At 35.5% G+C, this 23842-nt stretch overlaps 2 protein-coding genes and 1 non-coding gene across 9 annotated transcripts in view; 2 read left to right on the forward strand and 1 right to left on the reverse strand.

Moving 5' to 3' along the window:
* The window catches only part of LOC117907037 (symplekin), a 57391-nt gene extending 38418 nt beyond the window's left edge, over positions 1-18973 (forward strand). For 3 of the 6 annotated variants that reach the window (XM_034820370.1, XM_034820371.1, XM_034820374.1), the window contains 15 exons: positions 2157-2204; positions 2346-2492; positions 5214-5375; positions 5506-5568; positions 6584-6694; positions 6813-6896; positions 6993-7040; positions 12509-12583; positions 13412-13507; positions 14896-14976; positions 15062-15133; positions 16355-16399; positions 16656-16739; positions 16833-16936; positions 18094-18493. In XM_034820370.1, the coding sequence (XP_034676261.1) occupies positions 2157-2204; positions 2346-2492; positions 5214-5375; positions 5506-5568; positions 6584-6694; positions 6813-6896; positions 6993-7040; positions 12509-12583; positions 13412-13507; positions 14896-14976; positions 15062-15133; positions 16355-16399; positions 16656-16739; positions 16833-16936; positions 18094-18211 (1338 nt within the window). In that variant the 3' untranslated portion in view covers positions 18212-18493. The other 3 variants (XR_004649934.1, XM_034820372.1, XM_034820375.1) reach the window with 3 other exon arrangements.
* LOC117908027 lies at positions 14413-14600 on the forward strand. The gene has a single exon (XR_004650145.1). It is a non-coding gene; the product is annotated as a small nucleolar RNA U3 (small nucleolar RNA).
* A 583-nt stretch (positions 18974-19556) lies between the features above and the next one.
* On the reverse strand, positions 19557-23028 carry LOC117907038 (probable beta-1,4-xylosyltransferase IRX9H). Of its 2 annotated transcripts, XM_034820381.1 has the most exons (5): positions 22599-23028; positions 21911-22445; positions 20805-21054; positions 20517-20730; positions 19557-20097 (listed from the first exon to the last, which is right to left on the reverse strand). In XM_034820381.1, the coding sequence occupies exons 1-4, from the start codon at positions 22705-22707 to the stop codon at positions 20560-20562; spliced, it is 1065 nt and encodes a 354-aa protein (XP_034676272.1). In that variant the 5' UTR covers positions 22708-23028; the 3' UTR covers positions 19557-20097; positions 20517-20559. The 2 variants fall into 2 exon arrangements, with proteins under 2 accessions (XP_034676272.1, XP_034676271.1); XM_034820380.1 differs by having other exon boundaries at positions 21911-23028.
* Between the last annotated feature and the right edge of the window lie 814 nt (positions 23029-23842).

Here is a 23842-nt window from a genome sequence, read left to right on the forward strand (position 1 = left end):
ATGGGTGGGAGCCCTTCGTTAGTGCTCTTTATTCTTGGCAATGGAAGAAGGGTCAAGTTATAGAGACGTAGATTGTATGATGACTCATCTTTGGAAGGATCCTTTCTATCTCTATTCTCTCTAGCCGATGATAAAGATTCTTGGGCAGTAGAGGTGTGGGAGCAAGGAGGAGAGGGGACTTGGTGGAGCCCCCGCTTGTTGAGGCATCTTCATGATTATGAAATTGAAGGAGTAATAACCTTTCTAAAAACCCTGTAAAATTGCTTAATTGGGAGTGAGGAAGGAATGAGTCCAAGAGTGGTGTGTTTTTGGTGAAATCTTTCTACCATTCCTAGTTCAAGAAAGAAAAGGGCCTTTCCTCACTAGTATGGTTTGGAATCTGTGGGTACTTGTGAAACTGTGTGTCTTTGTGTGAGTGTCTTTGCATGGGATGTAACTTCAGGGAGAATTTTAATGATTGACCAGCTTAAAAGGAGGGGATGGAAAATGCCTGATCGTCATTCATGTGAAAAAATATGAGGAAGAATCAGTTGATCATCTGTTCCTCCATTGCTTTAAAGCTAATATCCTATGACATTTGGTTTTCTCTCTTTTTGGTGTTGCTTGGGTGATGCGTTCTACAGTAAGAGATCATCTTTTAATTTTGCATGGATTTTTTGTGAGAAGAAAAAGGGGAAAAAAGCTTGGAGGGCTGCTCTTGGATGCTTGTTTTGGACATGGTGGAAGGAAAGAAGAGGTCTTTCAAAGATTTGGAATAGTCTGATAAAAGAATCAAAATGAATACTTTTTTAAAATTTACCTATCAAAAAAAAAAAAAAAGGAGTACTTTTTCAGCTACTCACACTTCCTGATTGATTTGCATTTTTAGGCTAGCCTCCCAACATCAGACATCAGACCAAAGTTTAGTCCTACCGACCATTGTTCATATGAGAGCAAGTCCAGCTTGGAAACTTCCCAACTCTCCAAATAGGTCTCCATAGGCTTTGCCATACGGAACCCTAGTAATTGAAGTGCTAACCTCTCTTGTCCCTATAACACAAAGGAGACAAGAATATAAACTAGAAAACATGGAAGGATTCTATGAATTAGAGTAAATCTACCATTCTTAGACAAATGTTGTCTCATCCATGAACTAATTCGCAATCTTCTCAACCTTTGGACTCTGTATTGCTCTAGATTCAAAAGGAACATCGTACAGTAAGTCCAAAAAGAAGATGGGAGGTAGCCCACCTTGCTCCCAAGTAAAGACCCTCTTGCTTGCACCTACAAGGCTACACTACATGAGGGTCCAATTCCTTCTGAATTCTTCCAGTTTTGACATTGAACATTTTGACCTAACAATTGGCCTCTTCATTTTCAAAAAACAGAACCGAACCCACTACAAAGGATGTTCATCCTTGGAGGAAGTCTTTTATCTCTCTTGCCACATAGACTTGACTTCCAAAACTTGAAGTTTTAGCTGAAATTGCAGAAGAGTTCTCTTCCACTTTCCTGACCTTCTCAAACTACCTACCTCTTTAAGGCCTCAAAAAAGGGCAAGAGCCTCCACCCTAATAAGATTCCTGTAACCTTTAGACTTTGAGAAAGCCAATTTTACTTCTCCTTAAAGGTCCTGAAATGCACCCCCGCTCAAAGTCAACAAATGGTATGTATCTTTGCTTGTATTTCAGTTGTCAATGAATTGGCCGAAAATGAAGTTTATTACTTAGATGAATACTTTCTTTAAATTAAAAACTATTTAATCATCTCATTCATTTAGAAGGTCCCCAATCCGCTGTAATAGTCTAGATTATGCAAAAGGTCTTCAAGTCTTGGCTGATATGTGGACATATTGGCCCCATGTGAGCAAACAATAGTCTGTAAGTGAAAAATGATTTCTTATGTGAGTTTTATATCTGTTGAGACCAACCTCATAGTTTTACCAATTATTATGGGTTGCATTGCTAGGATCACTGCAACTGACACCTAAAAAATCTTGATTATATATTTGCCTTTGATTTTATACGTAATGTTGGGAGGTCCTTGAACAAATGATGGTAATGTTGGGTGTGTGTGTGTGAGGTGGGGGAAGAGCTTGTGTGTGGCTACCCACACTTATTTATTCTGCTTCTTGCTTTCTTGTGTTTCTAAATCATGCATGCATTTCCTGATGGCAGTGTGCTGTTCATTCACAAGATGACATTCGAACAAAAGCCATCCGACTGGTATGAGATATTACAACTCATTAGCAGCATTTTATGGTTGAGGCAAATGTTAAGCTTCTCTCTGGAGAAGCTAAAATTGTATATCATGTCATCTATTTGTTAATAATGCATCGGTTTTTGTTTTTGTTTTGTGTTGGAAAGGTGGCAAACAAACTTTATCTTCTTAGCTATATATCAGAAAATATTCAGCAATATGCAACAGATATGTTGTTGTCAGCTGTTAATCAGCATATTTCAGATCCAGAGCTCTCACAATCTGGTTCCAGTGATCAAAGATTAGAAGCGGAGGTACTGAATATTCTTTTTGTTTTGTTTTTTTGGCAATCCCTCCGATTTCTTCCTTTTTTTCATATTAAATTGTGGGATTATAATGGTGGATATACATGGATGTTCCCATCTTGGTAATCTGATGGGGTACTTGAAAGTTGTTCTTACTTGTAACAAATCATTAGTGTTAACTCTCCTATTTTCCACTAGTCATGCAAAAAACCTTAACCTAAGATAGGACTTTGGTGAAATTATTTGTAAGAAAGGGATTGAAAGCGAGGGCTTAAAAAGAATTGAAAAGAAAGGCTCAAGAGAAAATAAGCCTGAGAAAGTTGATGACCAACCTCTCACTTAGTGATAATTATAGAAGGATAAAAGATGACATGAGAAGTTCAAGTTCTTCAATTTCTGGATCAATGTCATTGCAATAAAAACTAGAAGTTCCAATTCAAAGAGGAAGAAAAAGAATCTAAAATGGATAAAATAGAGGAAAGCCTCTTAACTCTTAATTTTGAAGAGGTTTGGAAATTGAATGCAAAGTAGTTGATACCCTTACTGCAAATTTTCCCAACAATGGAATCTTTGTACCATCACCAGCAAAAAAAACGAGTATGACAAAAGATTGAAGATTTGTGAAATGACTTTCCACTGGTAACGTTGCAACCACCTGACTATATTGTTGGCATACCAACCTTTGGAGTTTGACCCATAATTGTAGGGCTTAGGTGAGTACAATACACTTCTTATATTCTTATATTGCATTTTCTTTTAAGTTTAATTAATTATTTCATTTTATATATGATAGGATATTTACTCATGAGAGTCAATATTTTTCCCTGTGAATCAAAACATGCTGTTATATGTGTGCATCTCAAAGTGGTGGATTATGAAACTAGAGAATGCACTATTGTCCCTTTTAGGACTGGACTCAAGTGTTAAGAGTTATACTCTATGATTTGAAATTACTTGTACTCGTGGATTCAAGGTGCAGGATGATAGACCATGAGGAGCACAGCATTTTGTTTTCCTTCAATAGATCAATTAGGTTCACTTTTAGAAATTTCGTAGCTTCTTGTTACAAGTTTGCATTCACTTTCCTCTTTTGATAGTATTAGGATAGCTATTTGTTATCCAAGTTTTATGTAATGTTCATGATAATGACTATTAAGATATAGAATTGGTGGGGATGAATCTCCTAATTTACTGAAGAAAGGCATGAAAGGAAATAAGGAAATCCTAAGTTACTCTATCAAGGATATTTAGGTAATTTTGCCTTTTTTTAGGTTCTCATGTCATAATTAGTTAATATTTAGTATTTGGGTTTTATGTAGAATTGAGTAAGTTTTAAAATTCTTCTCAAAGGAAGTTTCTGAACATTCCATTATCTAAATCTATCTCTTTGTTTATAGTTTTTATTTGAGTCTTTAGAATCTAGAAATCCTTTTTATTAGAAACCTCTAATATAATTTTTTTTTACAAAGTAAGTTTCTAATTCAAAAAGAATAAGAGTCTCAAGTTATTGTATAAGTTAGGCTTACTTTTTCAGTTTTATTCAGTTTTTAGGCTTTTCTAAAGCCTAAAAACTGGATTGTTGTAAAACAGGATTAATGATTGATGATGAATAAAAGTTTTTTTGCATAATTTACAAGTTTCAATTGTTTTCTTCTAATTAACTCTGCAACAAGGTCTTAATGGGATTCTAAAGTTTCCTATCTTTCTTCTTATATATATATATATATATATATATATATATATATTTTCCTGCCTTTTATTGTTTTTTTCCATTGCTATAAATTTATTCTTGTTCTTCTCCTTAAATGGTAAAAGATTGAAGTCCTAGTCCACCTATTTGATTGTAGAGAACCATCCTAAGGTTGTCCTATCTCAAGCTTCCACTATTTCTTGTAGTTCTAACCATTGGGTTCTCCAAAATTATTGACAGCTTTTGATCTCAGTTTGTAAGCATGCTTTTCATTGCATGTTGCAGAAATAATATAAGATGCATTGGCAGAACACTGATAGGATGCATACATAGAAATAGATACTTCATCTTTTGTCAGAAACAACAATTTTTTGAATCATGAAGAAAAATACAAGAAGGACAAGTTATCCTTCAAGAGGAATACAGACACAAAACCAAAAATCAAGCAAAACCCTAACCACAGATCCGGAGTACAAAGTTCAAGGACTCCACCACAAGAACCTTTAACAGTGATGGGTAGGATCACTCATATCACTTTTAAATGTACAGTCTTTTGGTATTCTGATTTGGCTGCGGGCTTTGAGTCAAAATGGGATTCCAATTTTAAAGCATGCACATGACTCATTGAAAACTTATGTACGTACCCATGATCTCGTTTAACAATGCCTAAAGCTTCACCTTAAGTTAAAAATTGCATGAAAGACAGATGCTTTGCCCCTGTGGCTAATTGCATGTCTGGATGCCTCTCTAATTGCACCTTGTTTGTGCTAGGATATGAATCAATAGGTGCACCTCCTTTCTGTTCATGCATCTTGGCATCTGCTTAGATTTTGTTACACAACAATTGTCATTTGGAGTAAACTGAATCACTCATACAATCCACCTTTCTTTCTGCCTGGACCCTGCAGGCCTTAAAATTTGATTTTGATATTTCAGTGTCCTTAAACTTTAATTGATATTTGGCTTTACTAATCCTTCAATTTCCTCTTAATTATGTCATACTAATTCTCTCTCTCTCTCTCTCTCGTAATTCTGTTCAGACTGGAAGCCTGGAGACATCAGTTAGTGGTTCTCAAATTTCTGAGCCTGGAACATCTGAAAATGACCCCATGAAGGGTTCACAATCTGTTCAGAACATCTCGACAGTGGAATTTCATCAAGCTCAACGCCTTATTTCTTTGTTTTTTGCTTTATGTACAAAGGTTTGGACATGTTTAACCAATTATTATTAACTTGGAGGATTATGATTTTTTTTTTTTTTTATGTTGTGTGTGTATGTGTTCTGTATTGTTGTTTGGTGATTTTGCTGACACGTTTACTCTTTCCTTGCAGAAACCTAATCTTCTTCAACTTGTATTCAATATTTATGGGCGTGCTCCTAAGGCTGTTAAGCAGGTTTATTTATTGTTTACTATGTTTTTCATAAGTTAATTGTTGATAGAAAGTGTGGGTGAGCCTGAATGTGTGAGCATCAGTCCCTTCTTATTTAGGTTAATTATCTTGTGCACAAAAGCTGAGATGGCGACTGAAGTATCACAGCCTCACAATTTCTTTCTTTGATTGATTCTGTGACATGGACCTCCTTTATGTGCCAAATACTAAGAGTGCAACTTAGGCTGGTTCAAACTGAGGGCAGCTTCCCTGTCCAACCTTAGTCTGCCTGGGCTTTTTCCCTATATGATTGAGCTGGTTCCAGATTTACATCTAAGTAACAGTCCCAAAGTCGAGTTGGTTTTGGGTTGAGTCTTCAGGTAAGTCTAAACTGGAGACTAGACAGCTATAGGCATCCATCATATGCAGTGGTGTTTCACACACACCTACACATACATATATGTATACATATATAACTTAAATTATATTTCATCCTAGTTAGTTTTACAATTAACACAATCAAAACTGGAGTGGAATCTTCCAACTTGGGCCATCTTTGTTTGTGGGTTGCAGAGTTTAGGTCAGAGCATTATCAGGGTTATAGACTATTTGGTGTCGCTGGTAGCTTTGTTCCTCCATTGTGGTTTAAGATTGTCTAGTTTAGTTAATGCATCAAGCTGCCATGATCATGGGATGGATTCTCTTGGTAACCTAGCTACTTTAAGCTATTAACATTTTCCCATTCTTAAATTTGTATCCCTGCAAATCGGTTTCTTCTTTGTCCTTTTCTGTAAACTTCTTTCTTTATCAAAGACAGCCATTTGTTTGGACAATAGAAATGCTTTATGATGTGTATAGAGATAGGTGAATTTCATTATTTTCCTATCAAAAAAATAGAGATAGGTGAATTTCAGTGTCAAATTCAGAGATGCCCCATCACATGGGGTGTTTAATCTCTACAAGCTCAGAAGAGACTACTTCTGGCACCTGGAACCCTACTTCATCTTTTCTTTTCATTTTACTTTTTGACATGATGCAGGCAATCCATCGTCATATCCCAATTATTATAGGGGCTCTAGGGCCATTATATCCCGAATTGCTCAGTATAATATCAGATCCACCAGAAGGAAGTGAAAATCTGCTGACACAGGTAGGTTCATTTTCTATTTTTTTTACCATTGGAATGCATTTCTACTTGGAAACTATTTTGCCTTCACACTCAGTTTGATTTTTTCGAATGACCTGTATAATGATGTATCCACTACAAGGTGCTGAAAATATTAACTGAAGAGAAGACGCCAACCCCACACCTGATTGCAATTGTTAAGCATTTGTATGAAACTAAATTAAAGGTTGTTCTATTAACTTAAGGCTTTCATAGTTTTTGATTTTTATCAATATTTGATCTTTTCCATCTTGGTTCTTACTTGGCTATTATATTCTTGCAGGACGCCACAATTCTTATCCCAATGCTGTCCTTGCTGTCAAGAAATGAGGTATTTGTCACAATTTTCATCTTTTCTTTCTCATCGATCTCTGTTACATGGATACTTCAAAGTATGCGAAGCGCTCTTGTTGGAGATGACATGAAAAGGGGGTTGGTTATGAGATTGTTTCTTGCATGCTGATTGATCTATATGGTACCCAAGTCCAACAGAAGGATTAACCAAATTTCTATTCCATTAAGTTAGACATGCTACTTTAATTACACACTTCAATTTTGCCAAGGGTATGGGAGGAGAAAAATGGAAATTAAATTAGTTAACCATGTCCAAATTTCTAAGATTAGGGAGCAAACGAATTACTAAACATACACTAACATGAAACTTTTCCTTCCTGTCTCTGCATAAGACATCCATCAGTTATATGGTTGCATATGTTCTTAACATCAAAATATACAAAAATTAAGGATGTGATTTGCCAGCGTAGTTGATTTATTATTATCAGAGTGTCTAGAGAGCTACATGAAATTGGATACTCTTTTGTGTTTTGTTTTGTTTTGTTTTGTTTTTTCTGGTGGGAAAGAAACTATTCTTCCAAAAACAATAATTTTTTACAAGAAAAATGAAGGGTAGAACATTTTTAGGGAAAAAAATGGGCATGCAAAACAAAGATCCCTGTAGTCTGATCGACCTCTGGACAAAGTCAGCAAGAGGAGATCATTAAAAAATATAAATTTGTTTATCAGTTTATGTTTTCTCTCATCTCCATGCGGACAGAAAAAAGGTTTTATATACATATTATTTAATAATCTTTGGTTTTGGGCCTGTAGCTTTCCCCATTCCCCCTTCATCAGGTGGTGCTTTTATATACATATTATTCAATAATCTTTGATCCTTGGATCTTCCCATGGATGTTGAAGATGATTTCAATAAATAGGTTATTACGTTATTCTACTGCATAGATTTTTTTTCTCTCTTAATAATCAAACGAAGATTCATATTGAAGACCCCTAACAAAAGTGGGCACACCCTATGCATCCATGGCTTATACAAGAGGCACCAGAAAACAAAACCCTACTAATGAAAAAATAAATAAATCAAACCTATATCCTTTTATTATTCTAGTGTATAGAATGAATCCTTCTATATATCCTTGTCTTTAACTTTGGGTCAGTTTGTGACTAACCCAGTGTTCCATTTCCTTCATGGGCTTTATTTATTGCTGACTTTGAGATTATCATTCCAATTTGTTTCTTTTTTTTTTTTCCTCAATATTAACTTCATGCTCATTTTTTCTCTGGCTTATTTAATTACCATTTTTTCAAGGTAGGAAAGTGATCACTATCTTTCTTACACACAATACTAGTTGTATTCATGGTTGAAAAAATCAAAGATATATTGTTGATATATCCCCGATATTTTCAGTGGATGTCAACAAAATTTCCAGAGAGATACTTCCATGTCTCAATATTTCAGGATTTTTTCACATTTTATCACGATTTCTTTGTGTTTCAGCCGATTTTTCAGTGATTTATCAGCATTTTCCCAATTTTTCGACCAGTCAAAGTATGGTCAAATGAGCGGCGTAGGTCAAAGCATGGTCAAATAAGTAGAATGAGCGGCATGTGGACTTGAACCTGGTTTTCCAGGTTTAAAAAGCAGCATGCCTTTACTTCTTTAAAGTGGTATTAATTTTACACATTCTATATTTACACCTAGTTTTATATATATTTGAAAAAATAAAATATTAAAATAAATTTTAATAAATATATTAATTTTAATTATTTATTCTAAAATTCCATTTATTTTATTATTGAAAGGATAAAAATCATGAATTAAATATAAATATAATAATTATATATATATGTATTATAAAATAGATAAATTATCATTTTAGTATTAAATGAACTTTCAAATACCACACATTATTATAAAACATTATAAATTATATCATTTATATATCAATTTCTTCATATATCAATTATAATATATGTATTATTATTATTATTTATCATTTTTTGAGGTTTTTCATTATTTTCATGAGTTTCGATTAATTTTTGTCTCATTGATATTTTGTGTCAAAATATCAACCAATATTTTCCCTTATATATCCATAAAATCAAGTTATCAAAATATTTGTCAAAACGGACGTTTTCATCCTTGGACTTATATTTACTACTTTAAGGAAAAGCAAGCCATTTAGTGTGCTTATAGTTGTCTTCTGAAAAAGTACCCATAATTTTCTTCTTGCTTAGAAATATTTAATGGGAAAACAACAATTTTCTATATAATTTCTGCTACATTGGACCAAATGTGCAAAGCTCTGGAGGTGAGAACACAACCATCATAAAAAAAAAAATCACAAAAGAGACTAGATTCATGATTCTATCACTCTTTCACACCAAGATCACCCACTGTTTGCACCTCCAAAACTTAGGAAGTCTAACTCCATCACCTTGCTATGTTGGGAGTGGAGGTGGGGTAGGAATGGTGGAGATGTTGCTTGGTTGAGGGAATATTTGGAATATAAATTTATTGGGAAAATAAATGTTATATGTTAAATACCAATTAACCTAAAAGCTTAAATTGTTAGGTGATAGGTGAACAATGTATATCAAGCTTCTTTAGCCTTAGCCTTAACACTCCACCTTGTAAGCAATCTTTTTCGACTGACTTAAAAGATTAAATTGTTAGGTAATAGGTAAACAATATATATCAAGATTAAAATCATGTTTTTTGCGTGGGAAGCGACTTGGGGAAAGATCTTGACTCTTGATAGGCTCCAAAAGAGAGGATGGCAGCTCCCGAATAGGTGTTTTTTGTGTGCTTGCGAAGCGGAAAGTGTGGATCACTTACTTATACATTGTACAATGGCTAGAGTTCTTTGGGACTTTGTGTTGGGTTTAGTTAGGGTCAAGTGGGTGTTCCCTAATACTGTAAATGAGGTTTTATTTAGTTGGGGGGGGGGGGGGGGGGGGTGGGGTTGGTTATGTGGGAAAAAAAGGAAAAAATTCCGGAATGCCATTCCGTTATTCATTTTTGGATGGTGTGGAAGGAAAGGAATAGATTAGCCTTTAGGGGGAGGGGGGGGGGGGGGGGCGCTTAGCAATTCAGAGGTTTAAATATTCTTTTGTATGTAATATGTGGGGTTGGGCTAAATTGTACATGGAAGAGGAGCCGCTCTTCCTTTTAGATTTCCTGGAGTGGTTGGCCTCCAGTTGAGGGGTGGTTTGTTTTTTGGTTTTTTTGCTTGTTTTGGGCCTTTGTTGCCTGGTATACGCCCTGTATACATTGGGGTTTTTTAGCCTCTTTAATGAATTGTGCTTGCTTATCAAAAAAAAATATATATATCAAGCTTCTTTAGGCTTGTTCCTAACATCCCACTATGTGAGTGACTTTCTTTTTGGGCTTGCATATGGGCTTAATAAAGATGGGAAATGAAAACTTTAAACAAATGATCTCATGTAAAATTTTTCTTTGATACCATGTAGAAGATTTTAAAAGCATGAGCCAAGCAAGATTATTAATGCTAACTAATTTTAGTGTTTCGTCATCCTTGTGTAGGTATAATTTATCATCACCCAAAAGAAATTTCAAAGCTTGAAGATCCAAATACACCTTGCGAAAAAATTGAACTCAAATTCTAAACATTACAAAAATAAAATATAAAATATAAAATATCTATTCAAATGAACAAGAAGCTAGTCATCTTCTACCCTAAGTGTGCAAACCCACTTAAGTCGCATGAACTAGCTACAAACAAACAATAATAGTCTTCCACATGGTATGAAGCAACAGTCCAATCATCTCCTAACCCAAACAATATAGGATCCGACAATAAACCAAAAATAGACTTCCAAATGGTATAAACCAATATTTCAATCATCACTTGACCCAAGTGGAACATGTGGAACCAATTTGAACCAAAAGTATCCACCAAAACAATTCAAATAATAAGGACCAAAATTCCTAAAATCATAAAAGAAGTATATTTGTGTCCAATCGAACACTTCTGTCTATTTTGAAAACATTACCACCATTACAAAAAAAAAAAATTAGTGAATCCAACCCTACACATGTGGGCTCAAGAAATACTAGGATAGTGGCACTTCTTTGTCTTGGGATCTTATTTTCTGCCACAATCTAACTAATATGGAGATTGAGGATCTTGAAAGATTAATGTCCTTACTTTCCCATCTTCTTTTGACTCCTTTTGTTCTTGATGCAAAAGCTTGGGTGTCGTCTTGTTCAGGAGTATATTCTCAGTAAAATCTTTTCTTCTAGCCTTATCCAATTTCTTAGATTCCATTCGTTTCTATCCAGTTACTTTTTTATGGAAATCAAGAGTCCCCTCTAAGGTCATGGCCTTTGCTTAGTAGTGACACATAAGAAGGTAAATACCAATGATATGTTATAGTTAAGAAGGTTTTTCAAAGCCCTTAGCCTTGATTGGTGCATCTTATGTAGGAGGAGTAGAGAAGTGATTGATCATTTTTTCTTACATTGTCCGTTTACTTTGGGATTGTCACATAGGATATTTTCACAGGCTAGGATGGAGTGGGTTCAATTAGACAATCTTTGCAATATGTTGGTGATTTCTTTCAAGTGTTTTGAGAACTCTATTAGAGGTAAGACTCTTTGGAGGATCGTGTGTCTCTCTTTGTTGTGGATTGTGCGGAGAAAGAGAAACGCTGAGATTTTTTAGGATACTTGGAAGACACTAGAGATGATGTGGGATTTGTTTCATTTCTATGTTTTTTTTTTTGTTTTATTGTGCAAATGTTTTTAAACCTTATCCTTTGAGTGTAATTCAGCTTAGTTGGCTTTTGATATGTACACCTTAGAGTTGGGTCTATAGGGTCAGGAGTTGTTATACTTGTATAGGCTTTTTGTACCTTTGTATAGCCCTCCATATATAGTGGAGGTTTACTTAGATCTTTTTTAGCAGGTTTGTATATCATGGGAATGATTTCTCATCCTTCTCATGTTTTATTTATTCTCAATTATGACATTTGTTTGTTTCTGATAAAAAAAAAAGGAAAAAAGAAAAAAGAAAAAGGAAATACTAGGATAGGGCTCTAATGCCATGTTAAGCTATCAATTGACATAAAAGTTACAGTTGTTAGGAAATGGGCCAACATTGTTTATCAAGCTTTTTTAGACATAAGCCTTAACAATATCATCAAAATACTAATGAAGAATGAGGAATCTTTCAATAGAGGGAAAAGAAGAAAGCAGATCATTCTTAAATACTGACATTATTAATGCAACTTGGATTAGAACAAAAGTGAAGACTCCTATCCTAGTTAAATGGAAAATTGTTTGAGTTAATGTTGATCCACAAGATGATGGCATTGCAGGTTAATTTATGTTCTATTTGTCTCATTTTACTTCTCAAACAATCTCAGGTCATGGTTATAAATTTTCATAGCTATTGTGAAATAGCTGTGTGGTTAAATTTTATTGTCATTAACTTCACATAGATATCTTCTTATGTGTGTGGATTTTAATTGCGATCTCAGGTTTTACCTATTTTTCCTCGGCTCATTGACCTTCCATTGGACAAATTTCAGGATGCACTTGCCAATATACTACAGGTATAAATCATTGGCTCCAGATATAAACGTGTATAACTTGTAATAAGACTATTATCTCGTCTCATTCTTTTTCAATGAGTAACAAGGCTACTAATGCTTCTACTTTTATCTGTTTGGATGCATTGTCTTAGGAAGCCTGACATTTGTTTCTCAACTTGCATTGTGTTAAGAACCCTGCCATTTGTTTGTGAACTTTTTATAATGGCTTTTTATGCTTCTGCTATCTTTGCCATGCTCAAGGAAAAAATATAGTTCTGTTAACATTTTTATTAGAAGGCAAACATGTTAATAACGCCTATTCATGTTGGGTTTGAGATTTCACTGAACAAGTGATGGAATGAATAAATTTTGAAGAATTGCTATCCCTAGTTGATTGTGGAGCAGAGGCAAAAGCTCATTCACTTTTGAATTCTCTATTGCCAGCATATCAGATGTATTTGTTTGGTGATCATAGAGGGTAAACTATCTTGTTGGATTGAAAATTTTAATAAGCATGTGACAGAATGAAAGGAAATTGTCTCATTGATCAGCATAAGGCAGAAGCAAAAGCAAGTTGATCTTCGATTCTCCACTGCCACATATTGAACATACACATAGGAGCCATGAAAACTATTGTTGTTGATCGGTCATACTCCTAAAGCAATATAGTCCACCAGAATATCACCCACTGTTTTCTTTCAATTGTCTTTTAGAATATGCATTGCATTAAGTTCTTGATGATTTCTAGCATGGATATGTGTGATTTTCAATGCTAGATGAGATAAGATATTTAGTTGGCAGTTTTTGAAGTCAACAAAAATTGCTAAGAGTTCATGTGTTTGATGGCAGGGTTCAGCTCATACAGGTCCAGCATTGACACCTGCAGAAGTGTTGGTTGCTATCCATGACATTAGTCCTGAGAAAGATGGCATTGCACTCAAAAAGGCATATCTTCTATCTTTGAAAAGATGTTTTTGTTTTTTTTTGGTTGATGAAATTTTAGTTTTGTCAGGGTCCCATATCTACTCACTGTGTGGCTGCTACCTTCCAAATCTGGTTCACTGTATAGGAGTTATGTGGCCAGCATTTGATCTGATAGAATGATTACCATTAGTGCGTAAACCGATTGTATACCACCAATGATAAACAAACCAATTGTATACCACCACTGATAAACAAACCGATTGTATACCACCACTGATAAACACCAGAATAAGAGATATTCACTGGTCCAGGAGCACCCCCTCGAGTAAAAGCTTCTACAGCCGGTTGACCGAAATGAGTATCCCAAAGAAGAGTTCATCCCAATGCTTTATTTCTGTCCTAGTTTACAGCTATCAAATGTCTAAAATGTTTGTGTTAATTGATGAATATGAAAAATAATCCAGGTTAGGATGGAAATTCAGGCAGCTTACATCAGGCTGTAGATCCCAAGACCAACCACAGGGTTCTGATTGAGTAGCTTGCTTGCTAAACCAACTCCATTAGAGGTGCTGTTGGTCAACCCAAACACGAGTTAGGTTGGGTGAAATGTGACATCCTTTTTTTATTTCAATATGCATATGGTTCTTTAATAATCTTAGAGCATGTTTTACAAATTATAGAACATCAGTAATAACTGTGAAATTGTCAGAGAAGGATAAAGTCCAGAAATAGATAAGTAAATATAGGAAAGATCATATGAGGTATGAAACATTTGAAACCAGTTAAAACTAGGGTTTCTTAACTTAATTATTATTATTGGTAGTGTTATAACTTTATAACTTTATCCTACATATGTTATAACATCCATTCAGTGTAATATATGCATATTTCTGATACTATGAACCATGTATTAAGTTTTCTCCCAAATGACCTTACTTGAACAGGATCTGTTCTATAGGTTTTACCTCTGTATCCTTGAGTTCTAAGGAGACAGGAACTACAATCTGGTAACCTATCAAAAATATATATCCATATATATTAGTTTTCTTCCAATATAAATGCTTTACTCCGACCTTACCTGTTGGTCAAGTTGGACTTGTGTCTCTGTCAGATTCAGTACACTCTGTGGTCCTAGCCTGGACTCCAGGTTAGATTGGTTAGACAATTTTTGTGGTGAATATTCTCGTACCTTGAACAAGTTGATTATTCAAAGGCTTATTTTGACTATTTGGAGTTAGCCAGTATGATATTGTCCATTAAAACCCTGTTAAATGATATCCTTATGTCACATTTGCGATGGGCATGCCTTCTCTAGGTGGTTACAGCTTTCCAAGTCTCAGTACCGTCATGATTTCCTGTTGCATTGCATTCATTATAATGCGTTTTGTGCTGCTGTTTCATGATTTCAGATAACAGAAGCTTGCTCTGCTTGTTTTGAGCAACGTACGGTTTTCACACCACAGGTTTTGGCAAAGGCCTTGAACCAGATGGTATGTGAAAGTTGTCCATTTGCAATTCTGAAATTATTGGACTTAAAATTAATATCTTGCTTGTAGTAACCTATCCAATTTTCAGGTTGATCATACTCCGTTGCCTCTACTCTTCATGAGAACAGTAATTCAGGCAATTGATGCTTATCCTACCCTGGTAAAGAGTTGTTTATTTGTCATTCATAATTTTCTTATATCTGATAGCCATAGCAAGTTCATGCTGCATATTGGTTTGATGGCTTCTTATTCGATGAAAATTTGTAGCATTAGATTGGATTCTGTTTTTGTTGAGTAGGTATGGTTAAAGTATAAGCAATACATGAAATTTGCAAGAACAGTCAGGTTATACCGATTAGAATGCAGGACCCTAAAATGTAACTGAAAAAACAAGCAAAGCCTAACTATTGACGCTAACCATATTACCCAGTGGTATGCTATTCCAGTGATAACTGAAATAGAAAAAAAAGAAATAAAATGGATACTTGAGCAATGATTGTATTAGGATATCTTTTATGGGTTATGCCTGCATGCCCATCTCGTTGCAAAGGGAACTTCTCTAGTATGCATTTTTACTAGACACGATATACCTTGTTCCAAAAAACCCACCACTGATGGTAGGGTTTTAGGATGAACGCCTTATCATCTATTAATAGATAATAACATAAATTCAAGCACAGTCTGATAAAAAAAATAATAATAATAAATAAAAAAAATTCAAGCACAGGGGAAAAGGCCCCATCCCTGAAAAAAGAGAAACCCCAAATAGGCTACAATAACTAATGAGCTATTAAAAAATATTTCTCATGTAAAACTATTAGACTGATAATGAGGAAGAATTGTGTTTCCAGTACAGAAATAGCAAAAGCCTTTTGGTAAAGACCTTGCGTATCATTAAACAATAATTATTTATACACCGCATAAGCACACTCCAGAGAGAAAGTCTTTGAGAGCACTAGTCTCACTATGCATGTGATGAATATGATGTATAGCCTGTTCTGAACCTATAAACTTTTCCATCCGAAACTTGCAACTTTTACATTGCCCTTACCATTGTGATTTGATTATGTAAAAGGAATTTTTTTTTTTTTCAGAATTGTCCTTATGAGTTGGACCGTGTATGTGATGCTAAGAGTAAGTTGTGGGCTTTTCTCAACATATTTGTATTGCATAGAGTAACCGCCTCTGCATAAGTGCACAAATGCTTTATTGGATGGGTTTAGAGAAGTAAACATAAGACTCTGTTCCTAGAAACATCTTATTGTATTTGTATGTGTCCTTGTGCTTGTGTTTGGTTGTAGTCTTTAAGTCTCTGAAATAATCAAATTCTATGAAGAGGGATCAAACAATAGTTCATCACCCTTACGCTTGCTCTGTTCAGGTTGATTTTGTAATGGAGATACTCTCCAAGCTTGTGAGTAAACAGGTATGCCAACTCAAGTTGAACTTAAGCTCTTTTGAATTTTATGTTTGCATGGCCCTTGAGGCTTGGCTCAAATGGTAAGGCATTGGATAGGAATGTGGAAGGTTGCAAGTTTGAGTCCTGATAAGGAACAAAAAATAGAAAAAAAATGTGTATATCCAAAAATAAAGAAGAAAGAAAAAATGTGTGTATGGGTTTATAAGTCAGTTATCAGCGTCTATGGGACAACTGATTATTTGTATATATGTGTCGAATGCAGGTGTGGAGAATGCCAAAGTTGTGGGTCGGGTTCTTGAAATGTGTGTCTCAGACACAGCCACATTCTTTCCGTGTACTGTTACAGGTAATTGATGGTCTATTTGTGTACGAAAAATTTCTGGTTGCCTTCTTTGTAATTTCGATTTACAGCTTTGTCTAAGTCATTTACTGCTTGCAGCTACCAGCTCCACAGCTTGAAAGTGCTCTGAACAAACATGCTAACCTCAGAGGTCCTCTTTCTGCTTATGCTAGCCAACCAAGTATAAAATCATCATTGCCTAGGTACAGTTTTGGAGGTCCTTTCTGCATATTACTGCATTATTTGTTAATGTGAAGATTATTGTCATATTGTTAAATTCAGTAAATTTTAGAAATTTCGGCAGTTATAATGAATTATTTTGGAGATGTTATAACATACTGTTTTGTTTGAAAAGATTGGGAAATGCCTCACTGAATCATTCTGAATAGACTTCTAACATGCTATTTCAAGTTTTAAATTAAGAGGATTTACATCAACTATAGAAACACAAGTTTTAAGCTTCAATCTAATGTTGCACTCGCTCACAAGTGGGAATCTTGTGGAACTCTCGAATGTATATGGTATGCTAAACAGATGCCATCCCCTTGTGCTAATCTTTCGCATCTTGTTGTGTTGACACATTGGCCTTTTTGTCCTAGAGGTAGCATTGGCTGTGTCGTTTCCATGACTATATACAACCTCTCAGATAGGAAACAGTAAAATTCAGGCTTCTAATAAAAAATCTTGATTCAAGTTACTTAGAAGGCATTGGTTAACAGATTAGGATTATAATTGGCTAAGTTATAAACCTTCTTGGGTATAATTTTGGGGTTATATTCTCTCCATCAATTGAAGACAAAGCAATGAATATTAAACTTGTAATTTCCATTTAAATGGGTGTTTCACAGTGTGAGGATTGAAGTTCTAAATATATTTCACGAGTTCCATGCAAAATCATTGAACATTTTATGAAAAGGGGATGTGTTTCTATGGTTCAAAGATGAGGATGAAACTCATCAAATATGGATATTATTATGGTTATCATACATTCATCTGGTTATGATGATAAGAAACATCCATTCACATAGTCGTCTTTATTTACTGTTTTAGTTTATATGTTATATTTGGCATAAACATTAATTTTAGGAGGCTTAAATTTTTTTCTGTCAGTTGCAGTAATATAAAGAATTAAGTCATTTAGCTTTTGGGTGTTAATTTTGCTGTGTTCACTTCATTTTCAGTGTTTTTTAGCATTAAGAAGCATAGCTCTTTCAACCAACTGACAATGTGGAATTGCTATTACCATTGTTTATTCTAGCTGAATCAAGAAAATTTCCATTGTTTAAGTTTTTTTGTCTCTGGTAGGATTGGGCCCTCACCTTTTGTTTTTGATGAACTCATTGAGTTTGCATTTTGGCAGATCAATTCTCATAGTTCTTGGTCTGGTAAATGAACCCCACATGCAGCAATCACACCCTCCATCGTCTCTGCATTCATCAGACACAAGTTCTTCTGTTCATGGAGCAACTCTAACTTGATAACTGGGCCTTTTGAGTTCAGAAATTGACTGATAACACCGTAGTGACTGTCAAAAAGACCAAAGTTCAAGCTGTTGAAAAAGAAAGTTCAAAGACTGCTCACACAGCGCCTAGTCACTCAAGCAGATTATTTGTCCACTCACCAGTGGAACCTGGATGAGTTTTTGTGGAATGTATATAAGCTTGAGGTGAAGAATTGGTCCAACAGAAATTTCCCCCTTTCTAGCTGCACTAGGGAATGTATCATAGTTATATATTTTTTTTGTTCTGTTCTCTCTTTCATTATTATTTTAATTTTTTATGTTCATCATTCCAGGCCTTGTTCAGGTGAAAGGGTGTATTCTGTTGGGTGGTTAGCGTAAAAAAAGAAACATAGTTGAAGTCATTGACCGTTCTCTTGACTCAGTTGGACGTTGATCCCAAATGAAAAATGATTATAGAGCCTGTGTTGATACCAAGATGTCTTTGCATTGGGGCTGTGTTGAATTGTGCCCCCTTCCCTAGTTGTAAAGAGGCTGAATTGTTCCCAATTTTCCTTCGGCCACCTAAATGCAAGATTTGACATGTAGCTGTTCATTGTTATTTATGTTTTTTTTTCTTCTTTTTTTCTTTTTTTCTTTTACCTTTTAATAGAACAATGGGTTTCCTCCAGTTGGAGGGAGAACGAGAATGTCGGTGGGATTGTGGAATGAAAATGCATCCATGGAAAGGATTACTACATGAACAGTGGATTGAAAATGAAATACATACATTAACATGTGACACTATACTGTGATTTGTACGGGTCCATGTTAGGCAGCAAAGATTAAATTCTGTTGTCCAAACTAAAAGTTATTGCCGGTGAAAAAGGCCACGCCTCTAAGCGCTTGAGCCTTTGTACTGTTCTTATATATATAATGCCCTTGTGTTGAGGTAATAAAAAAGCATTGAAAATGACATACAGATGGAACGATAAAATTCACAGAAGGAAAAAAATGGAAAAAAAAAAAAAAAAAAGAGGTGACCATGCCCAAAGCAGCTGCATGGCTGTTTTGCTTGACTTGGCAAGCGGGGGTGTTATCAGAATGATGGTGAAGACGGGGTACCATGTGATTGATGTACTACTTCGGAGTACACTGGTCCACGCCTTTCCGTTAATTGAAGTGAAGCATACAAGTAGAAGACCATGCTGCTTGGAAGCAAGCAATTCTAAGAGCAACTAATATTAGAATCAAACATTCATTCCTGTTACTTTGTAGTCATGTCCAGGTATTAGTCGATTTCCCACAACTCAACAGATATATGGTAGTCAATGCTATTGTTTTGCCATGACGTTCTTTGGTAGCACAGAATTAGAGTATTATTGCTTCAACTGATGGCTGTAAAATGATACCATTTCCAGAGAGAACAAAAATAGAAGGATCCGCATATAAAATTGTCCAATGCCCCTCGCCAAACCTTTCTTGGCAATTTTAGCATGAAATAAACAATGTAAAGACTGTTAAATCCCCTCCAAATATGAAAGTCCAAGTTGCAAAGTACAATCCCCAAACCAGAAATTCTACTTAAAAGTCGATTTTGAAATCTGAATCACTATATTTCCCAGGTCCTGGCTTCATCCCATTCTGCCATTTTGGGGGAGTGGGGTTTGGGTTGAATTGTTTCAGAAAATTTTGAGACAACCAACACCCCGGTAGAACAAGCACCAACTCTACAACGAGAAACAAATCTTCTTCCTGTGAAAGAATATCATGCAGGAAAACTAATACAATAAAAAATCATGAATCTTCTATTTGTTTGCTCCTATCAGGTATTTGCCAGCACAGCTGCCGCTGATGATGATGGCAAATTGTTGTTGTGATCCGCCTGAGAATGAGGTACCAACCAACATAAAATGATAGCAGCAACTGCCATGAAAAAAATTCAGGGGTATAAGGGCACTTTTCTCCATAAAGGGTAAAAGAAATTGAGTGGTATAATACTGTCAGTCACATAAAACTGTAGATCCATTGAGAATTTGGGAATTTCCTAAAAAAGAATACCATGATTTTGTTTTCAATGGTGTAATTAAAAGAATAAACTGAGCAAAAAACAAAGCATCTTGAAAATATCACCACCCAGATAATCAAAGAGCTATTGGTGTCTTTTTCTCTTATCATCATTTTCTGAGTGGGCAAGAAGCTTTTAATTTTTAATTTTACTTTAATCTTTATATTTTTATTTTTTCTAAATTTTCTTGGACAGGTCCATCTCCCCAACCATCAAGCTTAAAACTTACAAATATGCACGAGTTGAAAGTGTATCAATGCTTTCTCATAATTCTGACCTGTTTCAAGCTCTAAGTTTCAAGATTACAGGTTGAAGTTCCATCATTTAATGGGGAGAACGACATCTAGGTTCTTCTGAAGTAGCCAGCCTCTGGGGTAAACAAGATTTCGAGCTTCCAAATGAAGATGCCAGTTCATTATCCTTGAACAACCAGCAGGTGTCCCTTCCATTTGACTTTCATCTTCCACCAGTTGCTCTATAAATGTGGTTTCCTGTGAAAAGACAATATCAATGTACCCTGCATTTATGTAAGCATAACCAAAATTTGCGACGAAATGATGTATACTTGGAAACCCTCCTTCACTGTGTCCAACTGTTGAATTGGAGCTGAAGTGGGACGTCGCCATTTCTTTGGATCCCACAAGATGGTGCTGTTGAATGCAAATCCTGACATATCAACATGAAATCTCCGAAGTCTCTTACTTTTCTCATTTGTGTGCCATCCAATTACTTGGCTTCCATTGCAGACAGGACCTTCTAATATTGCCTTGTTTTTGCTTTGTGCAAGCATGGCAACAGGCCATGTGCCAAATCGGCTATCAATCACAAGTAGATCAACATTATGGATTAGCAAGAAATAGGAGGAAACTCAATCAAGAAAAAATGGTAAAATTCATAATGATAACACCAGGAATTTTAATCAAACTTAAGAAAAAACTAGATTCAAGCAGTTGGATTGAAAAGATTTGAGAACTGATTTAGTATCTTCTCGTATATCTTCATTTTATTTGAGATAAAACAACTTTAGACCAATTTTAAAATGGTCTGGTAGGGATATGAAGGAGCTTCTCTTATGAAGATTCAGTCTTGTGATAAGCACAATAGAATACCTTCTCTAAGCATCTGACACTAAGATTCTAGCAAAAAACAAAAATCCAGATGGGAGAACCAATCAAATGTAAAACATAAAATCGAATACATACAATATAAGTACTAATACTAATGTATATTGGGTGCAATGCAGAAGCCATAATGCAAAAGTGAAAACTTCAAAACTCAAAGGGAGAATACAGTACTTAAAAATGCAGAAAGCCAAAATGTAGCTGGAGTTTTAGCCTTTTATGTGAGCCTCAAGATCACAAGTAATATCATATGAACAAAGAATCAGATCAAGTAAACCAAATCCAATACAAATAATGAAGAAAATGAAGGATTACCACATAGAAAACGGAATTCTAAGGGACCAAGGGTGATAAGCATATTGATAATACGAGCAGAAGAAGCCATACTTCAATAAATAAGGTACATAGATGAGGCAAAGGTTTGACAAAGCAAATTCCAACAAACAAAAAAACATCACATCCAACTAATATGTTATACTTGTGATGAAAATAAAAGCATATCATAGAAACTCTAATAAATCAAATCAACTCAAATTAAAGCTTAAAATACCTGATCTCTCTCAAACCCTTAAACAACTCAAGGGAATAGATATTATCATCATCTGCAAAATATACAATCCCATCAAGCTTATGGTGCTCAATGTGCTCGAGAGCTGCGTTCCTTTGGTGAACTCCCCTGTCCTTTACGTTGGTAGAATTCTTAGTGCACACAATATGCCTATACATAACCCCCGTCTTCCTCAATATCTCAGCAGTCTCCATGGAGGCCACATTCATCTCCACTACCATCCACAAAATTGGCGGAGGCACCAGCCTAAGCACCTGTCCCAATCTATTCAAGTAAAACGCCTGAAGCGCTCTGTTATAGGTCGGCGTCACCACAATTATCTGCTTTTTAGGTATAAAATTGAATCTCTCTTTCGTCTTCGATTGCCGCTCCACCCCTAAGTTCACAGTATCCAAGACAAAATCCTCGCGCTTAACAACACTCTCCGGATCCAATTTCACATTCACCGGCGACGGCTTGATCTCGAACGAGAAATCCTGACTTTTAATATCTTCTACTTCGCCGAATGGCGACATACCTAACAAGAAACCGAGCAAAAAGAACACCAAACACCTATAAGCCGATCGCCGCCAAACTTTGCGAGAGTACTTCTGAAGAAAAGCTCCGGCGACGAATCTCCGGATGCCGACACCGTATGAAGAGAAAAATGGCAACGGCGACGAGCATTTACCGTTGGACAGAAGCTTCTGTGAAGGAGATGACACCGAAAACGAAGTCCCACCGTTCTGATACGGACGGTCATGATAGGCAGGCGATTGAGTTCTTCTAATTGACGCCATCAACCTGATCAGAGATCATAGAGAAACTCCGTATATTCCACTACATACTGTCATCAAATTTCTGAAACCATCAAATGGACGCCCAAGATTAATCAACGTAGAAGAAACTGAGACAAAACCCTTGGATAGAATCCAATTCTAGTGGATCCTAAACAAAATCCAGGCGATCTACTCTGAAGATCGAAAAGGCAGAAGAATTGACTCCGCAAAGTTACGAGAGATAAGAGGGGCGGCGGGGTTTGGGAGAGCAGGTTGTGGGTCTTGTGAGTTGTGAGTTGCGAGTTAGGAGTTGTGACTAGAGTGCGCCGGTAGACACGGGACACGCGGTGGGCTGTTGTGGATGGTGTACAGATCTCGGATCTCCGTAGTTTTTCCCTTCTTTTTTTGTTTGTTTTTTCAAAAAATTTATTAGAATTCATATTATGATTTATTTCAAATTTAGAAAGTATATCTTGAAAGTTGAAAGTCGAAACTATGATTTTTAATATATATTTAAAAATTAAATTCTTAGTTTTTATAAATAATAAAAAAAATTGAATTTTTAAAAAATAAAATAACTATTTTAAATAATAATTTCACAAAATATCTATAATTTATATTTTATTTCACCAAGTTGTTGTATTCGCATGTGAATCTCCACGGTAGGCTTTTTCGCAACCTTTTAATGGGAATAAATGGAACTGTTTTAATTCAATAGAAAATATTTTCTTATATTTGATTATGTGCATTACTTCTAAATTAGATTTTGACCTTGCCAGTTGCCACCAAGTCAAGCCAGACAACTAGACTTGCTATTGGGTGCATCTGCATGATGCTCGATTCCTGGCTGGCCTGGATCGTACGACCTGTCAACAAACAACACCTATCATTACTCTTCCAGTTGGCAGTGGGAACGACCATGCGTAGCCATTTTGACAGAGGCGAAGGAACCCGAAGCAAATGGATGATGAAATGTCCATCCACGTCGACAATCCACTGCCGGATTTTAACGTTGATGTCACTTCTCTTCGCCGCCGATGCAGAGTACTTCGTCGGAATTATGTAAGGGACAATTGTGTTTTTGGATTCACGTAGACTCAAAAATTAATCTGGGGTCCGTATAAGCCGAGGTATAAAATTCGAGAGATCAATAGAT

This window comes from Vitis riparia, chromosome 18 (assembly GCF_004353265.1).
Source record: "Vitis riparia cultivar Riparia Gloire de Montpellier isolate 1030 chromosome 18, EGFV_Vit.rip_1.0, whole genome shotgun sequence".
NCBI lineage: Eukaryota > Viridiplantae > Streptophyta > Magnoliopsida > Vitales > Vitaceae > Vitis > Vitis riparia.